At 44.8% G+C, this 24,281-nt stretch overlaps 1 protein-coding gene across 1 annotated transcript in view; it reads right to left on the bottom strand.

Moving 5' to 3' along the window:
* The window catches only part of LOC138674647 (olfactory receptor 1G1-like), a 31,506-nt gene extending 7,729 nt beyond the window's left edge, over positions 1-23,777 (bottom strand). The window contains exon 1 of the mRNA XM_069762464.1: positions 22,890-23,777. Coding sequence (XP_069618565.1) covers positions 22,890-23,777 — 888 coding nt within the window. The remainder of the gene's footprint in view (positions 1-22,889) is intronic.
* Positions 23,778-24,281: the final 504 nt, after the last annotated feature.

The following is a 24,281-nucleotide window of genomic DNA, read 5'->3' as shown; positions in this document are numbered from 1 at the left end:
AGGTTGTGAAGTGATTTTGCAATGACCGCTGACACGACAGGTACTGCTGCATCGATTCAAAGTGACAGGAGACAGCATTTGTCCAGTATGGTTACAAACTACTTTTCTTCCCTTATCGATGTTCTCCCTCACAGGTCATTCCCCTTTGATTACTGGGCATCCAAAATAGACACCTGGCCTTAATTGGCAGAATATGCATTACAGGAGCTCGCATGCCCCACTTCTAGTGTGCTATCAGAAAGAGTCTTCAGTGCTGCTTGTTCAATACTGACCAAAAAAAGAACACGTCTGGCTACCCAGAATGTTGATGATCTAACCTTCATTAAAATGAACCAATCATGGATTTCAAAATATTTTGCCTCACCTTCTTCTGCTGACACGTAGCTTGCCAGAAAAATGTCTTGCTTTTGGCCTCCTCTTACTGACTTCTCCAATTCCTCCATTTGCAGCTGCTGAATGTCCACCATAGGCCATTTTTATACCTCCCTAAATGGGCTGACTCCCCCCACAGGGCCGTGGTCACCATCTGGCGCATGCACCCGTGCGAGTGCCGTTTGCCTGGACAGGTAGGTGCGCCCACTCTTGGGCGACGGCACTGGCACAGGGTCCCTCATAGTACAATGAAGTGTCTCTGACAGTGGTGGTGCACAACCAACGTCAGACACACTGTCGTAATATGAGGGGCCCTGTGCCAGTACCGCCGCCCACGAGAGAGTGTTCCCCCCAGCTCGAACAGTGCTCTACCACTGGCAATACTTACCTCTCCCTGCTCCACCACAGTGTAGTCTGTGCTGTTAAATCCTTCAATGGCACTGCCAATACAAATTTGTTGAAATTATAGATGATAGTTAAAATATACAGGTGCCCTGGCCTCCATTTAGACCAGTTAACACTTTGTGCCTACTACCACTGTCTGCTACTCAGCAGAGGAGCTCACCCCTGTACCTAGCTATGCCACCTGTTTATTTATGAACTATTTTTTGGCAGACATTTAGCCCACTTTATTATTTGGGCCTACTAACTGTGTCTGCCACTCATTACAGTTGTCCTCCACTGAACAAAGCAATGCCGCCTGTTTAGTCCTGTTACCAATTTTGAACTGCATTTTTCCTACTTTATCATTTGGGCCTACTTACTGTGTCTGTGTGTCTGCCACTCATTTCAGTTGTCCTCCACTGAACAAAGCAATGCCGCCTGTTTAGTCATGTTACCAATTTTTAACTGCATTTAGGCTACTTTATCATTTGGGCCTACTAACTGTGTCTGTGTGTCTGCCACTCATTTCAGTTGTCCTCCACTGAACAAAGTAATACCGCCTGTTTGGTCATGTTACCAATTTTTGCACTGCATTTAGCCTACTTTATAATTTGAGCCTACTAACTGTGTCTGTGGGTATGCCACTCATTACAGTTGTCTTCCACTGAACAAAGCAATGCCGCCTGTTTAGTCCTGTTACCAATTTTGAACTGCATTTAGCCTACTTTATTATTTGGGCGTACTAACTGTGTCTGCCACTGATTACAGTTGTCCTCCACTGAACAAAGCAATGCTGCCTGTTTAGTCCTGTTACCAACTTTGAACTGCATTTAGCCTACTTTATCATTTGGGCATACTAACTGTGTCTGTGTGTCTGCCACTCATTTCAGTTGTCCTCCACTGAACAAAGCAATACCGCCTGTTTGGTCATGTTACCAATTTTTGCACTGCATTTAGCCTACTTTATAATTTGGGCCTACTAACTGTGTCTGTGGGTATGCCACTCATTACAGTTGTCTTCCACTGAACAAAGCAATGCCGCCTGTTTAGTCCTGTTACCAATTTTGAACTGCATTTAGCCTACTTTATTATTTGGGCGTACTAACTGTGTCTGCCACTGATTACAGTTGTCCTCCACTGAACAAAGCAATGCTGCCTGTTTAGTCCTGTTACCAACTTTGAACTGCATTTAGCCTACTTTATCATTTGGGCATACTGACTGTGTCTGTGTGTCTGCCACTCACTACAGTTGTCCTCCACTGAACAAAGCAATGCTGCCTGTTTAGTCGTGTTACCAATTTTTAACTGCATTTAAGCTACTTTATCATTTGGGCCTACTAACTGTGTCTGTGTGTCTGCCACTCTTTACAGTTGTCCTCCACTGAACAAAGCAATGCCGCCTGTTTAGTCCTGTTACCAATTTTGAACTGCATTTAGCCTACTTTATTATTTGGGCCTACTAACTGTGTCTGCCACTCATTACAGTTGTCCTCCACTAAACAAAGCTATGCCGCCTGTTTAGTCCTGTTACCAATTTTGAACTGCTTTTAGCCTACTTTTTTTTATTTTGGGCCTATATCTGTGTTTCCTCCTCATCCTGCCCATTGCCCAGCCACTGCTAGATGAGTCTGCTGGTACATTTACCCAGACCACTACATTCCCCTTGCACTCTACACAGCCAGAATCTGACCCTGCTGAAAGTCAGGTTCCCCTTCCCGCATACTATACCACCTTACACTGGGACAAAGAAGAAGGTGCAGATGAAAGTGCAGGTTCCTCCATCAGGTGTGGGGGGGGGGCATACTCGTTGGCACTGACACAGGGCCCCTCATAGTTTTCAAAAGTGTCTCTGGCAGTGGGAGGCACCACCCGCTGTCAAACACACCGCCGTACTATAAGGGGCCCTATGCCAGTGCCAACGAGTGGGCCCCCCTGCTTGCTGAGGATCACAGCACTTGCAAAGTTGAAATACTTACATCTCCCTACATTACCGCCGTGACGTATTCCGCGTTTTCTGGGCCCACAAAAATCTTGAGCCAGCCCTACCCCCCCACAACTTTAGCCAAATGACCCCCAGTTTTCAATGGCTAACTATTATTATAAAGTAAATTAAGATTGACAAGCTTAAGTAATAAGAATTGATGTTTTTGGCATTAAAATGGGCACTGTAAGTGTTTTCCTCTCCTCCACTCACTGCCGACTTTGATTCCCCATTGACTTGCATTGGGTTTCGTGTTTCAGTTGGCCCCCGACTTTTCGCAATAATCGGCCGAATTTCACTCAACCCGACTTTTGACAAAGTCGGATTTTGCAAAACCCGATCCGATCCTAAAAAAGTAAAAGTCGCTCAACTCTAATTTGAACTAATTATCTTTCCTCCATCTCGCACACCTTCCCTACCTGTTCTATATATCACAATAAATGAATTCACACTTTCCCCTGTCCCAGTAATCCTCTGCCTCAGAGTAACCCTTGACTCTGCCCTGTCATTCAAACTGCACATCCAAGCATTCGCCACCTCCTGTCCCCTCCAGCTCAAAAATACTTCCAGAATCCGTCCTTTCCTCAACCCTCACTCTACCAAAATGCTTGTGCATTCCCTAATCATCTCCCGCCTCGACTACTGCAACATCCTCCTTTGTGGCCTATCTTCTAACACTCTTACACCCCACCAGTCAATCCTTAACTCTCCTGCCTGACTAATTAATCTCTCTCCTCGCTACACTCCTGCTTCCCCTCTTTGCATATCCCTTCACTGGCTCCCAATTTCCCAGCGTATCCAGTTTAAACTACTAACACTGACCTACAAAGCCATCCATAACCTTTCTCCTCCGTATATTTTTATACTAATCTCTCAATATCTTCCCTCACGTAATCTCCGGTCCTCCAAGACCTCCTTCACTCCTCCACGCTTATTCGCTCCTCACCCAATTGCTTCCAACACTTCTCCCGAATATTCACCATGATCTGGAATTCTGTGCCCCAACACGTCCGGTTATCCACCACTAGAGTTGAGCGACATTGACCTTTTTAGAGTCGAGCCGGGTTTCGCGAAACCCGACTATCTCAAAAGTCGGGTCGAGTGAAATCGGCCGATTATGACGTAAAGTCGGGATCGACCGAAACACGAAACCCAATGCAAGTCAATGGGGCAGCATAGTCGGCAGTGAGTGGGGGCCAGGAAAACACCTAGAGTGCCCATTTTAATGTCAAAACCATCCATTCTTCCTAATGAAGCTTGTCAAGCGTAATTTACCTTATAATAATTGGAAGGCATTTGAAATTGGGGGTCATTTGGCTAAAGTTGTGGTGGGTAGGGCTGGTTCAAGTAATTAGTGGGCCCAGGAAATCTGGACCACGTCACGGCAGTGGAGCAGGGAGAGGTAAGTATTTCATCTTTGCAAGTGCTGTGAACCTGAGCAAGCAGGGGGGGCCCACTCGTTGGCATTGGCACTGGCACAGGGCCCCTCAAAGTACAGCGGTGTGTTTGCACGGCGGGGGCGCCTCCCACCGGCAGCAACACTTTTGCGTACTATGAGAGGCCCTGTGCCAGTGATGTCGCCAACTAGTATTCCTCCCCCCCACCTGATGAAGGAACCTGCACTTTCATCTGCACCTTCCTCTTTGTCCCCGTGTAAGGTGGTATGGTATGCGGGAAGAGCAACCTGACTTTCAGCAGGGTCACAATGTTGTTGTGTAGCGTGCACGGGGAATGTTGCGTTATGGGTCAATGTACCAGCAGACTCATCTATCACTGGCTGGGCAATGGGCAGGATGAGGAGGAAACACAGATATAGGCCCAAAGAATAAAGTTGGCTAAATGCAGTTCAAAATTGGTAACACAGGAATAACCAGGGGGCATTGCAGTGGAGGACAACTGGAATGAGAGGCTGACACAGAGAGTAGGCCCAAATCAGTAAGTAGTCGAAATGCAGTTCAAAATTGGCAACCGTAGTAAACAGGCGGCACAGCTTTGTTCAGTGGAGGAGAACAGCAAGGAGTGGCAGACACCGATAGTAGGCCCCAACCCAACTAGTAGGCAAAATGCAGTCTAACATTAACAACTACTTAACGAGCGCCTGAAAACGGAATTTCAGGACAGGAAACCAGGAGAACAGCAAGGAGTGGCAGACACCGATAGTAGGCCCCAAACCAACTAGTACGCCAAATGCAGTTGTTCCGTTTAACCACAATTTAATGAGAGCCTGAAGATAGAAGTTCAGGAAAGGCAACCTGGAGAACACCTTGGAGTGGAACACACCATCTCTCCACACCCCATACCCAATTTGTAGGCCTAATGCAGTGTAGTTTCCAAGAACTACTAAACGAGAGCCGGAAGATCGAAGCTCAGGAAAGGCAACCTGGAGAACACCTTGGAGTGGAACACACCATCTCTCTCCACCCCATACCCAATTTGTAGGCCTAATGCAGTGTAGTTTCCAACAACTACTAAACGAGAGCATGAAGATCGAAGCATTGGCGAGGAAACCTGGGGAACACCTTGGAGTGGAACACACCATCTCTCTACACCCCATACCCAATTTGTAGGCCTAATGCAGTGTAGTTTCCAAGAACTACTAAACGAGAGCCGGAAGATCGAAGCTCAGGAAAGGCAACCTGGAAAACACCTTGGAGTGGAACACACCATCTCTCTACACCCCATACCCAATTTGTAGGCCTAATGCAGAGTAGTTTCCAACAACTACTAAACGAGAGCATGATGATCGAAGCATTGGCGAGGAAACCTGGGGAACACCTTGGAGTGGAACACACCATCTCTCTACAGTGGAACACACCATCTCTCTACACCCCATACCCAATTTGTAGGCCTAATGCAGCGTAGTTTCCAACAACTACTAAACGAGAGCTGGAAGATCGAAGCTCAGGAAAGGCAACCTGGGGAACACCTTGGAGTGGAACACACCATCTCTCTACACCCCACACCCAATTTGTAGGCCCAATGCAGCGTAGTTTCCAACAACTACTAAACGAGAGCCGGAAGATCGAAGCTCAGGAAAGGCAACCTGGGGAACACCTTGGAGTGTAACAAACCCTCTCTCTACACCACGGAAGGGCTGATTCTTAGGAAGGAAGGCTGTCGGAAAGAAGCAGGGCGCGTCCGAGGGTGATTATATTCTTATTAGGTATATACTCACCCTCGGACGCGCCCTGCTTCTTTATTTGTAATGAATGTTTATTGGCAATGTGGTTTTGACTTACTCTATTTTTTTGGTAAATAATGATTTTGTTATTTTCATTGTTTTGCATCTTCTTGGCAATAATATAAAGAAGACGCGACAGGACAACACTCGGTGGATGCCATATCTGTGTTTAAAATTGAAAAAACCTTTCAGTTAACTACTTGCAGGAGAAAGTTATTGTAGTTGGTGGCCATTTTTAGTACTGTACCAGATTTTTGTTGTATGTGTTTGTTTTTAATGTTAAAATGTCTGCATTTGATATCTCTCCAGTATTTTCTTTTTTATAAGCAAAATACTTATTTTTATATTTTCTGATGTTGGTTCCAGGGGTACACGGGCAGCAGTGGTGTGGTCAGTGGAGGCCTAGTGGAAGGAGTGACCACAGACAGGCATCGAAGGCCTAAAATAATAACACATGGCTGTAGGCAATTTTAAATTGGTTCCAGGGGTACACGGGCAGCAGTGCCCTGGTCAGTGTAGTAGTAGTTGAAAGAATGGACCGCAGACAGGCATCGAAGGCCTAAAATAAAAAAATTGGGCTGGCTGTAGGCAATTTTAAATTGGTTCCAGGGGTACACGGGCAGCAGTGGTGTGGTCAGTGGAGGCCTAGTGGAAGGAGTGACCGCAGACAGGCATCGAAGGCCTAAAATAATAACACATGGCTGTAGGCAATTTTAAATTGGTTCCAGGGGTACACGGGCAGCAGTGGTGTGGTCAGTGGAGGCCTAGTGGAAGGAGTGACCACAGACAGGCATCGAAGGCCTAAAATAATAACACATGGCTGTAGGCAATTTTAAATTGGTTCCAGGGGTACACGGGCAGCAGTGCCCTGGTCAGTGTAGTAGTAGTTGAAAGAATGGACCGCAGACAGGCATCGAAGGCCTAAAATAAAAAAATTGGGCTGGCTGTAGGCAATTTTAAATTGGTTCCAGGGGTACACGGGCAGCAGTGGTGTGGTCAGTGGAGGCCTAGTGGAAGGAGTGACCGCAGACAGGCATCGAAGGCCTAAAATAATAACACATGGCTGTAGGCAATTTTAAATTGGTTCCAGGGGTACACGGGCAGCAGTGGTGTGGTCAGTGGAGGCCTAGTGGAAGGAGTGACCGCAGACAGGCATCGAAGGCCTAAAATAATAACACATGGCTGTAGGCAATTTTAAATTGGTTCCAGGGGTACACGGGCAGCAGTGCCCTGGTCAGTGTAGTAGTAGTTGAAAGAATGGACCGCAGACAGGCATCGAAGGCCTAAAATAAAAAAATTGGGCTGGCTGTAGGCAATTTTAAATTGGTTCCAGGGGTACACGGGCAGCAGTGGTGTGGTCAGTGGAGGCCTAGTGGAAGGAGTGACCGCAGACAGGCATCGAAGGCCTAAAATAATAACACATGGCTGTAGGCAATTTTAAATTGGTTCCAGGGGTACACGGGCAGCAGTGGTGTGGTCAGTGGAGGCCTAGTGGAAGGAGTGACCACAGACAGGCATCGAAGGCCTAACATAACAAAAATGTCAATACAATGGTATTGTCAGTGGCAGGCATTGAAGGATGTCAGCGCATAGACTAAACATTGGTGGAGCTGTGAGATAATTTTGCAAGTGGTAGAGCACTGTTTGAGCTGGGGTGGGGGGAAACTGTCTTGTGGCCGGTGGTACAGGCCCAGGGCCCCTCATATTACAACGGTGTGTCTGACGTTGGGTGCGCACCACCACCGCCAGAGACACTTTATTGTACTAGGAGGGACCCAGTGGCAGTGCCGTCGACCAAAAGCGGGCTCACCCACCTCTTCAGACAAACTGCACTCTCACGGGTGCTGTCGCCAAGTGTCGATACCACGGCCCCGTGTGGGGAGTTTGGCCATTTAGTGAGGTGTAAACATGTCGTATGCTGGACAATCAGGTGCAGAAAATTACGAGATTGGAAAAGGCATTCAGAATAGTCCACAGGCAAGACCTTTTCATAGGAAAGCTAGGTGTCAGCCGGGCAAGGTGGGGCAAAAGATTTCGAAATCCAGTTGTGGTTCATTTTAATGAAGGTTAGATCATCTACATTTTGGGTAGCCAGACGAGTCCTTTTTTCTGTTAGTATTGAACCTGCAGCACTGAATACTCTTTCTGATAGGACACTAGCTGCCGGGCAAGCAAGCTCCTGCAATGCATATTCTGCCAATTCTGGCCAGGTGTCTAATTTTGATGCCCAGTAATCAAATGGGAATGACGGTTGAGGGAGAACATCGATAAGGGATGAAAAATAGTTTGTAACCATACTGGACAAATGTTGTCTCCTGTCACTTTGAATTGATGCTGCAGTACCTGTCCTGTCTGCGGTCATAGCAAAATCACTCCACAACCTGGTCAGAAAACCCCTCTGGCCAACGCCACTTCTGATTTCTGCCCCTCTAACTCCTCTGGTCTGCTGGCCCCTGCAGCTCGTGTGAGAACGATCACGGGCGCTGTGTGCAGGGAATGCCAGAAGCAAACGGTCAACAAGAGTTGATTGTTTGGTTGCTAATATTAGTTCCAAGTTCTCATGTGGCATTATATTTTGCAATTTGCCTTTATAGCGAGGATCAAGGAGGCAGGCCAACCAGTAATCGTCATCATTCATCATTTTAGTTATGCGTGTGTCCCTTTTGAGGATACGTAAGGCATAATCCGCCATGTGGGCCAAAGTTCCAGTTCTCAAATCTGCGGTTGTGCTTGGTTGAGGGGCAGTTTCAGGCAAATCAACGTCACTTGTGTCCCTCAAAAAACCAGAACCCGGCCTTGCCGCGCCACCAATTTCCAGTGGCCCCGGAAAAGCTTCCTCATTAAAAATATAATCATCCCCATCATCCTCCTCGTCCTCCTCCTCCTCTTCGCCCGCTACCTCGTCCTGCACACTGCCCTGGCCAGACAATGGCTGACTGTCATCAAGGCTTTCCTCTTCCTCAGCTGCAGACGCCTGATCCTTTATGTGCGTCAAACTTTGCATCAGCAGACGCATTAGGGGGATGCTCATGCTTATTATGGCGTTGTCTGCACTAACCAGCCGTGTGCATTCCTCAAAACACTGAAGGACTTGACACATGTCCTGAATCTTCGACCACTGCACACCTGACAACTCCATGTCTGCCATCCTACTGCCTGCCCGTGTATGTGTATCCTCCCACAAAAACATAACAGCCCGCCTCTGTTCACACAGTCTCTGAAGCATGTGCAGTGTTGAGTTCCACCTTGTTGCAACGTCTATGATTAGGCGATGCTGGGGAAGGTTCAAAGAACGCTGATAGGTCTGCATACGGCTGGAGTGTACGGGCGAACGGCGGATATGTGAGCAAAGTCCACGCACTTTGAGGAGCAGGTCGGATAACCCCGGATAACTTTTCAGGAAGCACTGCACCACCAGGTTTAAGGTGTGAGCCAGGCAAGGAATGTGTTTCAGTTGGGAAAACATAGTAACATAGTAACATAGTTAGTAAGGCCGAAAAAAGACATTTGTCCATCCAGTTCAGCCTATATTCCATCATAATAAATCCCCAGATCTACGTCCTTCTACAGAACCTAATAATTGTATGATACAATATTGTTCTGCTCCAGGAAGACATCCAGGCCTCTCTTGAACCCCTCGACTGAGTTCGCCATCACCACCTCCTCAGGCAAGCAATTCCAGATTCTCACTGCCCTAACAGTAAAGAATCCTCTTCTATGTTGGTGGAAAAACCTTCTCTCCTCCAGACGCAAAGAATGCCCCCTTGTGCCCGTCACCTTCCTTGGTATAAACAGATCCTCAGCGAGATATTTGTATTGTCCCCTTATATACTTATACATGGTTATTAGATCGCCCCTCAGTCGTCTTTTTTCTAGACTAAATAATCCTAATTTCGCTAATCTATCTGGGTATTGTAGTTCTCCCATCCCCTTTATTAATTTTGTTGCCCTCCTTTGTACTCTCTCTAGTTCCATTATATCCTTCCTGAGCACCGGTGCCCAAAACTGGACACAGTACTCCATGTGCGGTCTAACTAGGGATTTGTACAGAGGCAGTATAATGCTCTCATCATGTGTATCCAGACCTCTTTTAATGCACCCCATGATCCTGTTTGCCTTGGCAGCTGCTGCCTGGCACTGGCTGCTCCAGGTAAGTTTATCATTAACTAGGATCCCCAAGTCCTTCTCCCTGTCAGATTTACCCAGTGGTTTCCCGTTCAGTGTGTAATGGTGATATTGATTCCCTCTTCCCATGTGTATAACCTTACATTTATCATTGTTAAACCTCATCTGCCACCTTTCAGCCCAAGTTTCCAACTTATCCAGATCCATCTGTAGCAGAATACTATCTTCTCTTGTATTAACTGCTTTACATAGTTTTGTATCATCTGCAAATATCGATATTTTACTGTGTAAACCTTCTACCAGATCATTAATGAATATGTTGAAGAGAACAGGTCCCAATACTGACCCCTGCGGTACCCCACTGGTCACAGCGACCCAGTTAGAGACTATACCATTTATAACCACCCTCTGCTTTCTATCACTAAGCCAGTTACTAACCCATTTACACACATTTTCCCCCAGACCAAGCATTCTCATTTTGTGTACCAACCTCTTGTGCGGCACGGTATCAAACGCTTTGGAAAAATCGAGATATACCACGTCCAATGACTCACCGTGGTCCAGTCTATAGCTTACCTCTTCATAAAAACTGATTAGATTGGTTTGACAGGAGCGATTTCTCATAAACCCATGCTGATATGGAGTTAAACAGTTATTCTCATTTAGATAATCCAGAATAACATCCCTCAGAAACCCTTCAAATATTTTACCAACAATAGAGGTTAGACTTACTGGCCTATAATTTCCAGGTTCACTTTTAGAGCCCTTTTTGAATATTGGCACCACATTTGCTATGCGCCAGTCCTGCGGAACAGACCCTGTCGCTATAGAGTCCCTAAAAATAAGAAATAATGGTTTATCTATTACATTACTTAGTTCTCTTAGTACTCGTGGGTGTATGCCATCCGGACCCGGAGATTTATCTATTTTAATCTTATTTAGCCGGTTTCGCACCTCTTCTTGGGTTAGATTGGTGACTCTTAATATAGGGTTTTCATTGTTTCTTGGGATTTCACCTAGCATTTCATTTTCCACCGTGAATACCGTGGAGAAGAAGGTGTTTAATATGTTAGCTTTTTCCTCGTCATCTACAACCATTCTTTCCTCACTATTTTTTAAGGGGCCTACATTTTCAGTTTTTATTCTTTTACTATTGATATAGTTGAAGAACAGTTTGGGATTAGTTTTACTCTCCTTAGCAATGTGCTTCTCTGTTTCCTTTTTGGCAGCTTTAATTAGTTTTTTAGATAAAGTATTTTTCTCCCTATAGTTTTTTAGAGCTTCAATGGTGCCATCCTGCTTTAGTAGTGCAAATGCTTTCTTTTTACTGTTAATTGCCTGTCTTACTTCTTTGTTTAGCCACATTGGGTTTTTCCTATTTCTAGTCCTTTTATTCCCACAAGGTATAAACCGCTTACACTGCCTATTTAGGATGTTCTTAAACATTTCCCATTTATTATCTGTATTCTCATTTCTGAGGATATTGTCCCAGTCTACCAGATTAAGGGCATCTCTAAGCTGTTCAAACTTTGCCTTCCTAAAGTTCAATGTTTTTGTGACTCCCTGACAAGTCCCCCTAGTGAAAGACAGGTGGAACTGCACAATATTGTGGTCGCTATTTCCTAAATGCCCAACCACCTGCAGATTTGTTATTCTGTCAGGTCTATTAGATAGTATTAGGTCTAAAAGTGCTGCTCCTCTGGTTGGATTCTGCACCAATTGTGAAAGATAATTTTTCTTGGTTATTAGCAGAAACCTGTTGCCTTTATGGGTTTCACAGGTTTCTGTTTCCCAGTTAATATCCGGGTAGTTAAAGTCCCCCATAACCAGGACCTCATTATGGGTTGCAGCTTCATCTATCTGCTTTAGAAGTAGACTTTCCATGCTTTCTGTTATATTTGGGGGTTTGTAACAGACCCCAATGAGAATTTTGTTACCATTTTTCCCTCCATGAATTTCAACCCATATGGACTCGACATCCTCATTCCCTTCACTAATATCCTCCCTTAAAGTGGACTTTAGACAAGACTTTACATAGAGACAAACCCCTCCTCCTCTCCGATTTTTACGATCCTTTCTAAACAGACTGTAACCCTGTAAGTTAACTGCCCAGTCATAGCTTTCATCTAACCATGTCTCGGTTATTCCCACTATGTCAAAGTTACCTGTAGATATTTCTGCTTCTAGTTCTTCCATCTTGTTTGTCAGGCTTCTGGCGTTTGCGAGCATGCAGTTTAGAGGATTTTGTTTTGTTCCAATCTCCTCACTGTGGATTGTTTTAGAAATGTTCTTACCTCCCTTCTGAGTATGTTTTCCTGGGTCGTCTTTGTTCGAGTCTAATGTTTTTCTTCCCGTCCCCTCTTCTTCTAGTTTAACGCCCTCCTGATGAGTGTAGCGAGTCTTCTGGCGAATGTGTGTTTCCCAGGTTTGTTGAGGTGTAGTCCGTCTCTGGCGAGGAGTCCATCATACCAGTAATTCACACCGTGGTCCAGGAATCCAAATCCTTGTTGTCTGCACCATCGTCTTAGCCAGTTGTTTGCATCAAGGATCCTGTTCCATCTCCTGGTGCCATGCCCATCTACTGGAAGGATAGAAGAAAAAACTACCTGTGCATCCAGTTCCTTTACTTTCTTCCCCAACTCTTCAAAGTCCTTGCAGATTGTCGGTAGGTCCTTCCTTGCCGTGTCATTGGTGCCAACATGTATCAGAAGAAATGGGTGGACGTCCTTGGAGCTGAAGAGCTTTGGTATCCTATCGGTCACATCCTTGATCATCGCACCTGGAAGGCAGCATACTTCTCTTGCAGTTATGTCCGGTCTGCAGATGGCTGCTTCTGTGCCTCTCAGTAGTGAGTCTCCCACCACCACCACTCTTCGTTGCTTCTTGGCTGTACTTTTTGCTGTCACTTGTTGCTGTGTGCCCTTTTCTTTTTTGCTTGCTGGTATTGCTTCATTCTTAGGTGTGCCATCTTCATCCTCTACAAAGATTTGATATCGGTTCTTCAGTTGTGTGGTTGGTGATTTCTCCATGGTCTTCTTGCTTCTTTTGGTCACATGCTTCCACTCATCTGCTTTTGGAGGTTCTCTGACACTTTTTGCACCTTCTGTGACCAGTAGAGATGCTTCTGTTCTGTCTAGAAAGTCTTCATTCTCTTTGATGAGTTTCAAAGTTGCTATTCTTTCTTCCAGACCCCGCACCTTTTCTTCTAAAAGGGCCACTAGTCTACACTTCTGACAGGTGAAATTGGATTCTTCTTCTGGTCGATCTGTGAACATGTAGCACATGCTGCAGCTCACCATGTAGGTTGTCACATCTGCCATGTTGCTCCTAGATCCTGCTGACTTGCTGTGTGTTTTCCTTCTTGTGTAATCTACTCAACCAAGCTCTCTTGCAATAATGTCCTACAGGCAAAAATTTGCGCGCTGTAAGGCGCGCGGTTTGGTGATGCTTTCGAAGCAGCTGGTCCCGGCTGTACCCAACGATCTTCTAGCTTAGGGAGACTTCGCTTCTCCCAGAAGGCACCTGGAATATGCAAATTAGCCTCCTGAAGCTTGAATCCCTGGTTTGGTGATGCTTTCGAAGCAGCTGGTCCCGGCTGTACCCAACGATCTTCTAGCTTAGGGAGACTTCGCTTCTCCCAGAAGGCACCTGGAATATGCAAATTAGCCTCCTGAAGCTTGAATCCCTGGTTTGGTGATGCTTTCGAAGCAGCTGGTCCCGGCTGTACCCAACGATCTTCTAGCTTAGGGAGACTTCGCTTCTCCCAGAAGGCACCTGGAATATGCAAATTAGCCTCCTGAAGCTTGAATCCCTGGTTTGGTGATGCTTTCGAAGCAGCTGGTCCCGGCTGTACCCAACGATCTTCTAGCTTAGGGAGACTTCGCTTCTCCCAGAAGGCACCTGGAATATGCAAATTAGCCTCCTGAAGCTTGAATCCCTGGTTTGGTGATGCTTTCGAAGCAGCTGGTCCCGGCTGTACCCAACGATCTTCTAGCTTAGGGAGACTTCGCTTCTCCCAGAAGGCACCTGGAATATGCAAATTAGCCTCCTGAAGCTTGAATCCCTGGTTTGGTGATGCTTTCGAAGCAGCTGGTCCCGGCTGTACCCAACGATCTTCTAGCTTAGGGAGACTTCGCTTCTCCCAGAAGGCTCCTGGAATATGCAAATTAGCCTCCTGAAGCTTGAATCCCTGGTTTGGTGATGCTTTCGAAGCAGCTGGTCCCGGCTGTACCCAACGATCTTCTAGCTTAGGGAGACTTCGCTTCTCCCAGAAGGCACCTGGAATATGCAAATTAGCCTCCTGAAGCTTGAATCCCTGGTTTGGTGATGCTTTCGAAGCAGCTGGTCCCGGCTGTACCCAACGATCTTCTAGCTTAGGGAGACTTCGCTTCTCCCAGAAGGCACCTGGAATATGCAAATTAGCCTCCTGAAGCTTGAATCCCTGGTTTGGTGATGCTTTCGAAGCAGCTGGTCCCGGCTGTACCCAACGATCTTCTAGCTTAGGGAGACTTCGCTTCTCCCAGAAGGCACCTGGAATATGCAAATTAGCCTCCTGAAGCTTGAAAGGGAGATGGCAGCCATGAAATTCCTTCCGTTATCACTCACTACCTTGCCTGCCTCAAGATCTACAGTGCCCAGCCACGACTGCGTTTCTTTCTGCAAGAACTCGGACAGAACTTCCGCGGTGTGTCTGTTGTCGCCCAAACACTTCATAGCCAATACAGCCTGCTGACGTTTGCCAGTAGCTGCCCCATAATGGGAGACCTGGTGTGCAACAGTGGCAGCTGCGGATGGAGTGGTTGTGCGACTGCGGTCTGTGGACGAGCTCTCGCTTCTGCAGGAGGACGAAGAGGAGGAGGAGGGGGTGCGAACGGCTACAGCCAATTGTTTCCTAGACCGTGGGCTAGGCAGAACTGTCCCAAACTTGCTGTCCCCTGTGGACCCTGCATCCACCACATTTACCCAGTGTGCCATGATGGACAGGTAACGTCCCTGGCCATGCCTACTGGTCCATGCATCTGTTGTCAGGTGCACCTTTGTGCTCACAGATTGCCTGAGTGCATGGACGATGCGCTCTTTAACATGCTGGTGGAGGGCTGGGATGGCTTTTCTGGAAAAAAAGTGTCGACTGGGTAGCTCGTAGCGTGGTACAGCGTAGTCCATCAGGGCTTTGAAAGCTTCGCTTTCAACTAACCGGTAGGGCATCATCTCTAACGAGATTAGTCTAGCTATGTGTGCGTTCAAACCCTGTGTACGCGGATGCGAGGCTAAGTACTTCCTTTTTCTAACCATAGTCTCATGTAGGGTGAGCTGGACTGGAGAGCTGGAGATCGTGGAACTAGCGGGGGTGCCGGTGGACATGGCAGACTGAGAGACGGTGGGAGATGGTATTGTTGCCACCGGTGCCCTAGATGCAGTGTTTCCTACTACGAAACTGGTGATTCCCTGACCCTGACGGCTTTGGCCTGGCAAAGAAACCTGCACAGATACTGCAGGTGGTGCGGAAAATGGTGGCCCTACACTGCCGGAAGGGATGTTGCGTTGCTGACTAGCTTCATTGGCCGAGGGTGCTACAACCTTAAGGGACGTTTGGTAGTTAGTCCAGGCTTGCAAATGCATGGTGGTTAAATGTCTATGCATGCAACTTGTATTGAGACTTTTCAGATTCTGTCCTCTGCTTAAGGTAGTTGAACATTTTTGACAGATGACTTTGCGCTGATCAATTGGATGTTGTTTAAAAAAATGCCAGACTGCACTCTTTCTAGCATCGGATACCTTTTCAGGCATTGCAGACTGAGCTTTAACCGGATGGCCACGCTGTCCTCCAACAGGTTTTAGCTTTGCCACGCGTTTTGGGCAAGATACGGGCCCGGCAGATGGAACCTGTTGCGATGTTGATGCCTGCTGCGGCCCCTCCTCCTCCGCTTCAGAACTGCTGCCGCCTGCACCCTGTTCCCCCAATGGCTGCCAATCGGGGTCAAGAACTGGGTCATCTATTACCTCTTCTTGTAGCTCGTGTGCAACTTCGTCTGTGTCACCGTGTCGGTCGGTGGTATAGCGTTCGTGATGGGGCAACATAGTCTCATCAGGGTCTGATTCTTGATCAGCACCCTGCGAGGGCAATGTTGTGGTCTGAGTCAAAGGACCAGCATAGTAGTCTGGCTGTGGCTGTGCATCAGTGCACTCCATGTCAGATTCAACTTGTAATGGGCATGGACTGTTAACTGCTTCACTTTCTAAGCCAGGGACGGTATGTGTAAAGAGCTCCATGGAGTAACCCGTTGTGTCGCCTGCTGCATTCTTCTCTGTTGTTGTTTTTGCTGAAGAGGACAAGGAAGCGACTTGTCCCTGACCGTGAACATCCACTAACGACGCGCTGCTTTGACATTTACCAGTTTCACGAGAGGAGGCAAAAGAGCTGGAGGCTGAGTCAGCAAGATAAGCCAAAACTTGCTCTTGCTGCTCCGGCTTTAAAAGCGGTTTTCCTACTCCCAGAAAAGGGAGCGTTCGAGGCCTTGTGTAGCCAGACGACGAACCTGGCTCCACAGCTCCAGACTTAGGTGCAATATTTTTTTTCCCACGACCAGCTGATGCTCCACCACTACCACTACCCTCATTACCAGCTGACAATGAACGCCCCCGGCCACGACCTCTTCCACCATACTTCCTCATTGTTTTAAAAACGTAAACAAACTAACGGTATTTGTTGCTGTCACACAAATTACACGGTGAGCTATAACTTCAGTATGATTTAGCTACCCCTTTACAGGTGAGTGAGACCACAACGAAAATCAGGCACAATGTTACACACTCTGTTGTTGGTGGCAACAAATGAGAGAGATGCCACACACGCAGGACTGTCACGGAAGCACAAATGTAAATATTAATCTCCCACTGATTTGATTTTTTTTTTTTTTTTCAGGGAGACTTTAGGAAAAAAAAAATAGAATAAAATGATTTTTTCAGGAAGAATTTAGAAACCAAAGAAAATAAAATGATTTTTTCAGGGAGAATTTAGAAAACAAATAAAACAAAAAAAGGCTTTCTATGGCCCACTGAGTGAGAGATGACCCACACAGGAGTCAGGAGTGGCACACAAGCCCAGAGGCCAATATTTATCTCCCACTGATTGATGTAGTGATTTTTTCAGGTAGATTTTGGAACCCAAATCAAGCTAAAAAAAATAATAGGCTTTCTATGGCCCACAATTGGAGAGAGAGAGAGAGAGAGATGGCACACCCAGGAGTCAAGACTGGCACACAAGCAGAAAGGGCAATATTAATCTCCCACTGATTTGTTTTTTTTTTTGTTTTTTTTCAGGGAGACTTTAGGAAAAAAAAAATAGAATAAAATGATTTTTTCAGGAAGAATTTAGAAACCAAATAAAATAAAATGATTTTTTCAGGGAGAATTTAGAAAACAAATAAAACAAAAAAAGGCTTTCTATGGCCCACTGAGTGAGAGATGACGCACACAGGAGTCAGGAGTGGCACACAAGCCCAGAGGCCAATATTTATCTCCCACTGATTGATGTAGTGATTTTTTCAGGTAGATTTTGGAACCCAAATCAAGCTAAAAAAATAATAGGCTTTCTATGGCCCACAATTGGAGAGAGAGAGAGAGATGGCACACCCAGGAGTCAAGACTGGCACACAAGCAGAAAGGGCAATATTAATCTCCCACTGATTTGTTTTTTTTTTGTTTTTTTTTCAGGGAGACTTTAGGAAAAAAAAAAAATAGAATAAAATGATTTTTTCAGGAAGAATTTAGAAACCAAAGAAAATAAAATGATTTTTTCAGGGAGAATTTAGAAAACAAATAAAACAAAAAAAGGCTTTCTATGGCCCACTGAGTGAGAGATGATGCACACAGGAGTCAGGAGTGGCACACAAGCTCAGAGGCCAATATTTATCTCCCACTGATTGATGTAGTGATTTTTTCAGGTAGATTTTGGAACACAAATCAAGCTAAATAAAATAATAGGCTTTCTATGGCCCACAATTGGAGAGAGAGAGAGAGATGGCACACCCAGGAGTCAAGACTGGCACACAAGCAGAAAGGGCTATACTAATCTCCCACTGATTTTTTTTTTTTTTTTTTTTTTCAGGGAGACTTTAGGAAAAAAAAAATAGAATAAAATGATTTTTTCAGGAAGAATTTAGAAACCAAATAAAATAAAATGATTTTTTCAGGGAGAATTTAGAAAACAAATAAAACAAAAAAAGGCTTTCTATGGCCCACTGAGTGAGAGATGACGCACACAGGAGTCAGGAGTGGCACACAAGCCCAGAGGCCAATATTTATCTCCCACTGATTGATGTAGTGATTTTTTCAGGTAGATTTTGGAACCCAAATCAAGCTAAAAAAATAATAGGCTTTCTATGGCCCACAATTGGAGAGAGAGAGAGAGATGGCACACCCAGGAGTCAAGACTGGCACACAAGCAGAAAGGGCAATATTAATCTCCCACTGATTTGTTTTTTTTTTGTTTTTTTTTAAGGGAGACTTTAGGAAAAAAAAAATAGAATAAAATGATTTTTTCAGGAAGAATTTAGAAACCAAATAAAATAAAATGATTTTTTCAGGGAGAATTTAGAAAACAAATAAAACAAAAAAAGGCTTTCTATGGCCCACTGAGTGAGAGATGACGCACACAGGAGTCAGGAGTGGCACACAAGCCCAGAGGCCAATATTTATCTCCCACTGATTGATGTAGTGATTTTTTCAGGTAGATTTTGGAACCCAAATCAAGCTAAAAAAATAATAGGCTTTCTATGGCCCACAATTGGAGAGAGAGAGAGAGATGGCACACCCAGGAGTCAAGACTGGCACACAAGCAGAAAGGGCAATATTAATCTCCCACTGATTTGTTTTTTGTTTTTTTCAGGGAGACTTTAGGAAAAAAAAAATAGAATAAAATGATTTTTTCAGGAAGAATTTAGAAACCAAAGAAAATAAAATGATTTTTTCAGGGAGAATTTAGAAAACAAATAAAACAAAAAAGGCTTTCTATGGCCCACTGAGTGAGAGATGACGCACACAGGAGTCAGGAGTGGCACACAAGCCCAGAGGCCAATATTTATCTCCCACTTTTTTTTTTTTGTTCCAGGGAAAATTTATAAACCCAATAAAAAAAATAATAAATAGGCTTTCTATGGCCCACTATCTGAGAGACAGAGAGAGATGGCACGCTTAGGACTGGCACACAAGCCCAAAGGCCAATATTAATCTCCCTTTTTTTTTAAGGGAGAATTTATAAAACCAAAAAAAAATAAATAAATAGGCTTTCTATGGCCCACTATTTGTGAGAGAGATGGCACGCTCAGGACTGGCACACAAGCCCAGAGGCCAATATTAATCTCCCACTTTTTTTTTTTTCCAGGGAAAATTTATAAACCCAATAAAAAAAATAAAAAATAAATAGGCTTTCTATGGCCCACTATCTGAGAGAGAGAGATGGCACGCTTAGGACTGGCACACAAGCCCAAAGGCCAATATTAATCTCCCACTGATTGATTTATTGATTTTTTCAGGTAGAATTTAGAACCCAAATAAAGCAAAAAAAAAAAAAATGGGCTTTCTATGGCCCACTGAGTGAGTGATGATGCACACAGGAGTCAGGAGTGGCACACAAGCCCTGAGGCCAATATTTTTCTCCCACTGATTGATGTAGTGATTTTTTCAGGTAGATTTTATAACCCAAATCAAGCAAAAAAATAAATAGGCTTTCTATGGCCCACTGAGTGAGAGATGACACAGACAGGGATGGCACTCTAGCAGAAATGTCAATCTTAATCTCCCACAAAAAAAAAAAAAAACCAGGGAGTGTCCTTCAATTACTATCTCCCTGCAGTAATCTCAGCCAGGTATGGCAGGCAGCAATAAGGAGTGGACTGATGCAAAAATTAAATAAAAAGTGTGGACAAACCAAAAAGATAGCTGTGCAGAAAGGAAGGAACAAGAGGATTTGTGCTTTGAAAAAAGCAGTTGGTTTGCACAGCGGCGTACACACAGCAATGCAGCTATCAGGGAGCCTTCTAGGGCAGCCCAATGAGCTACAGCGCTGAGGGGAAAAAAAAAAAAATGTAGCTTCCACTGTCCCTGCACACCGAAGGTGGTGTTGGGCAGTGGAAATCGCTACAGCACAAGCGGTTTGGTGGTTAATGGACCCTGCCTAATGCTATCCCTGCTTCTGACGAAGCGGCAGCAACCTCTCCCTAAGCTCAGATCAGCAGCAGTAACATGGCGGTCGGCGGGAACTCCCCTTTATAGCCCCTGTGACGCCACAGACAGCAAGCCAATCACTGCAATGCCCTTCTCTAAGATGGTGGGGACCAGGACCTATGTCATCACGCTGCCCACACTCTGCGTTTACCTTCATTGGCTGAGAAATGGCGCTTTTCGCGTCATTGAAACGCGACTTTGGCGCGAAAGTCGCGTACCGCATGGCCGACCCCGCACAGGGGTCGGATCGGGTTTCATGAAACCCGACTTTGCCAAAAGTCGGCGACTTTTGAAAATGAACGACCCGTTTCGCTCAACCCTATCCACCACATTTGGACCCTTCAAACGGAACCTGAAAACCCATCTCTTCAAAAAAGCTTACAACCTGTAATAACCACACGGTCACCTCAACACCATTGGAGCTACTGCAACCCCCAACCTACTGTCTCCTTCATCATAATCCTGTAGAATGTAAGCCCGCAAGGGCAGGGTCCTCTTCCTGCTGTACCAGTCTGCCATTGTTAGTTTTGTTTACTGTCAGTGATATTTGTATTTTGATGTAACCCCGTCTAATGTACAGCCCCATGAAATTAATGTTGCTATATAAATTAATAATAATAATAATAATAATAATAATAATACCTGATTCCTCCACACTATTGGCTGGGGGCATTTACATTTTCACTCTTTCCACTATTTGTGCTAGAGAGTTGGTCTCAGGCTGCAGCCATATTTTTCACCAGTTGCAAGAGGTCAAACATCTGTGACTGGGTTGGCTTCTCCATTTGGTAGCACTGGAGGTGTACAAATTGCGCACTGACTGCTAGAGTTGTGCCATTATATGTGCCTTCTGTTTGCCATACTCCTTAGCATCTTGCAGAGCAAGGCCATAGTATGCTTTCTGTGGTTCCCCAGTAATGTATGGAGGTAAGATCTCTGCCCTTTGCTCTGGGACTGTTTCTCCATGTTTGCCACTCTCTCATAGACAGTCAGGAAAGCCCCCACATCATCCTCTAGAGTCATTTTCTGCAAGGCCTCTCATACTGTTCTTCTCGCCTGGATTCCGACCCTTTGGCTGGCAGAAAGTGCTGTAGTTTCCTTAACCCAGCACACTTAATCTTTAAACTGTAATCCCCTGTGCCCTTTGGAACTTTTAGCAGGAAATTAAACACCAATGTGTAGGGATTAACTCTCTCTGGTAGGAATTAGGTAATGTTCACACTGGCAATAGATTCTTATCTCCAAACAATGCGACATTCATTTCTACAGGTTGCGATTCTCCAAAAACAAAATCATAAACTCAAAATCCCTAGACTTGTCAAGGTGTCAAGTAAAGAAAATAGACCCTGGCTACTCACACATAGTTGAGCTAGTCCCAGCCAAATAAAAAAGACTATAATCCATATCAACCACTAATACTTGCAGTTTGGTGCACATGGCCTGTGCAGTCTCTTCTCAGAGGAAGACTAAAGGTACCGTCACACTAGACGATATCGCTAGCGATCCGTGACGTTGCAATGTCCTGGCTAGCGATATCGTCCAGTGTGACAGGCAGCAGCGATCAGGCCCCTGCTGTGCTGTCGCTGGTCGGGGAAGAAAGTCCAGAACTTTATTTGGTCGCTGGACTCCCCGTAGACATCGCTGAATCGGCGTGTGTGATACCGATTCAGCGATGTCTTCACTGGTAACCAGGGTAAACATCGGGTAACTAAGCGCAGGGCCGCGCTCAGTAACCCGATGTTTACCCTGGTTACCATCCTAAAAGTAAAAAAAATAAACACTACATACTTACCTACAGCCGTCTGTCCTCCAGCGCTGTGCTCTGCACTCCTCCTGTACTGGCTGTGAGCGTCGGTCAGCCAGAAAGCAGAGCGGTGACGTCACCGCTCTGCTTTCCGGCCGCTGTGCTCACACAGACAGTACAGGAGGAGTGCAGAGCACAGCGCTGGAGGACAGACGTCTGTAGGTAAGTATGTAGTGTTTGTTTTTTTTTACTTTTAGGATGGTAACCAGGGTAAACATCGGGTTACTAAGTGCGGCCCTGCGCTTAGTTACCCGATGTTTACCCTGGTTACCGGCATTGTTGGTCGCTGGAGAGCGGTCTGTGTGACAGCTCTCCAGCGACCAAACAGCGACGCTGCAGCGATCCGGATCGTTGTCGGTATCGCTGCAGCGTCGCTAAGTGTGACGGTACCTTAACTTATCTCTCTCGCTCTTTATCTACAACGCAACCCTCTCTGCTCAACTTCCCCCAACTGACTGACTAAGTTGAACACCTAGCCTTGTCATATGCAAAGCTAGCCATGTGCACCTAATCAGAGCCTGTTGGATTTAAACCTAGCCTACCTTGCTTTACTACTATATATAAGAACATTTTGGGCAGGTGTGGAAAAAATATTTCGAAGCAAGAATGCTTTAAAAAATAGAGGTGTCAATAGTTTATTTTATCAATTAACAATATGTAAATTCAAAGAACATAAAAAATCTAAATCATATCAATATTTGAGGTGACAACATTTTGCCTTCAAAACAGCATCAATTCTGTTATGTTCTGTTCCTGTTCTATCTTTGAATATACGTAAATTTGTTTTTATTTGCTAACATTACCATAGCCCCCCATACCTCTTTATTTCTAAGACTGTAGACCAGAGGATTCAACATTGGAACTACTACAACATAAAGCATGGACAGCAACATATCCTGATCCTTTGAATTTTCTGAGTCAGTTTTCAAATACAAAAACATACTTGGTCCATAGAATAATATAACAGTGATGATATGGGAGGTGCAGCTGGAGAAAGCTTTCATACGTCCTGCTGAAGAACGGATCTTCAGTATGGCGGAGAAGATAAAGACGTATGAGACAATGATGATTGCACATTGTACAATATTACCAGAAAGTTCGAAGAGCATGAAGATTTTCAGATCATGAACGTCGGTAGTTGTAATAGCAATTAGTGAATTAAGGTCACAAAAGAAATCATTAATGTCATGAGAAGAACAAAATTGTAGAAGAGCGGTAAGCAGTGTATGCAATAAAGAGTTGAAAGCACTAAACAGCCAACAGGAGGCAGCCATTGCAATGTACACGTTCTTTCTCATTATTGAGTAATATTGCAAGGGCTTACATACCGCCACATAGCGATCATAGGCCATTATTGTCAGCATGAAAACTTCCCCATCACCACAAAGAATGTAGAAAAATAACTGCGTCATACAGGAACCAAAAGAGATCCTATGATCTTGAGTCAGGGTGATAAAAAATAGTTTAGGGACAGAAGTAGAGATGGATGTTACATCTACAACGGCAAGGTTACTCAAGAAGAAATACATTGGAGTGTGTAATTTTGGTACCAAACACACAAGAAAAATAATTGTCAGGTTCCCCAACATAGTAATGATATAAATAATCAGAATTCCGAAAAATAGCTCAAGTTGGCCCAATGAAGACTTTGAGAAGGTGGCAATGTGAAATTCTTGTTTGGAGCTTCCATTTGGACACTCGTCCATGTTGTCTTCATGAGGTTATATTGGTTATAAATTAATGCATGTAATTCATCAATCCATAAAATGCAATGTAAATTTGAGTTTGAAATTCTCAGATGTGTTGGACCATGTGCACTTAAGCAAAGCTAAATGATCACATTAAAAATGTAACGTTTTAAGTTATCCTATCTCCCCTATGACTTGGAAAGGATTTATCAAGACCATGGCATGACTAGAATACAACTAAAACATACATCTTGGGTGTTACATGCTTTAAATAGAAAACAATTTTCTTAAAAAAAAACCCAGAAACTCCTATCTTTTCCTAAAGAGATAATTTCCATAAATGACTGAAATAGTACAGTGAAGGAAAACCATAAAAAACATTACAAAAAACTAGTGCAAACATGTAGGCTGATGAGAGAACTATTCAGACATACCTTTAGATAAATCAATAAAACTTGAATGGCTTGTCCTTTTTGGACAACTTATGTCAATATACTTTATTTTAGCACACTTTAGAAGGAA

Source organism: Ranitomeya imitator, chromosome 4 (assembly GCF_032444005.1).
Source record: "Ranitomeya imitator isolate aRanImi1 chromosome 4, aRanImi1.pri, whole genome shotgun sequence".
NCBI lineage: Eukaryota > Metazoa > Chordata > Amphibia > Anura > Dendrobatidae > Ranitomeya > Ranitomeya imitator.
Note: the sequence above shows the minus strand (reverse complement) of the source record. Positions and strands in the feature narration are given on the sequence as shown.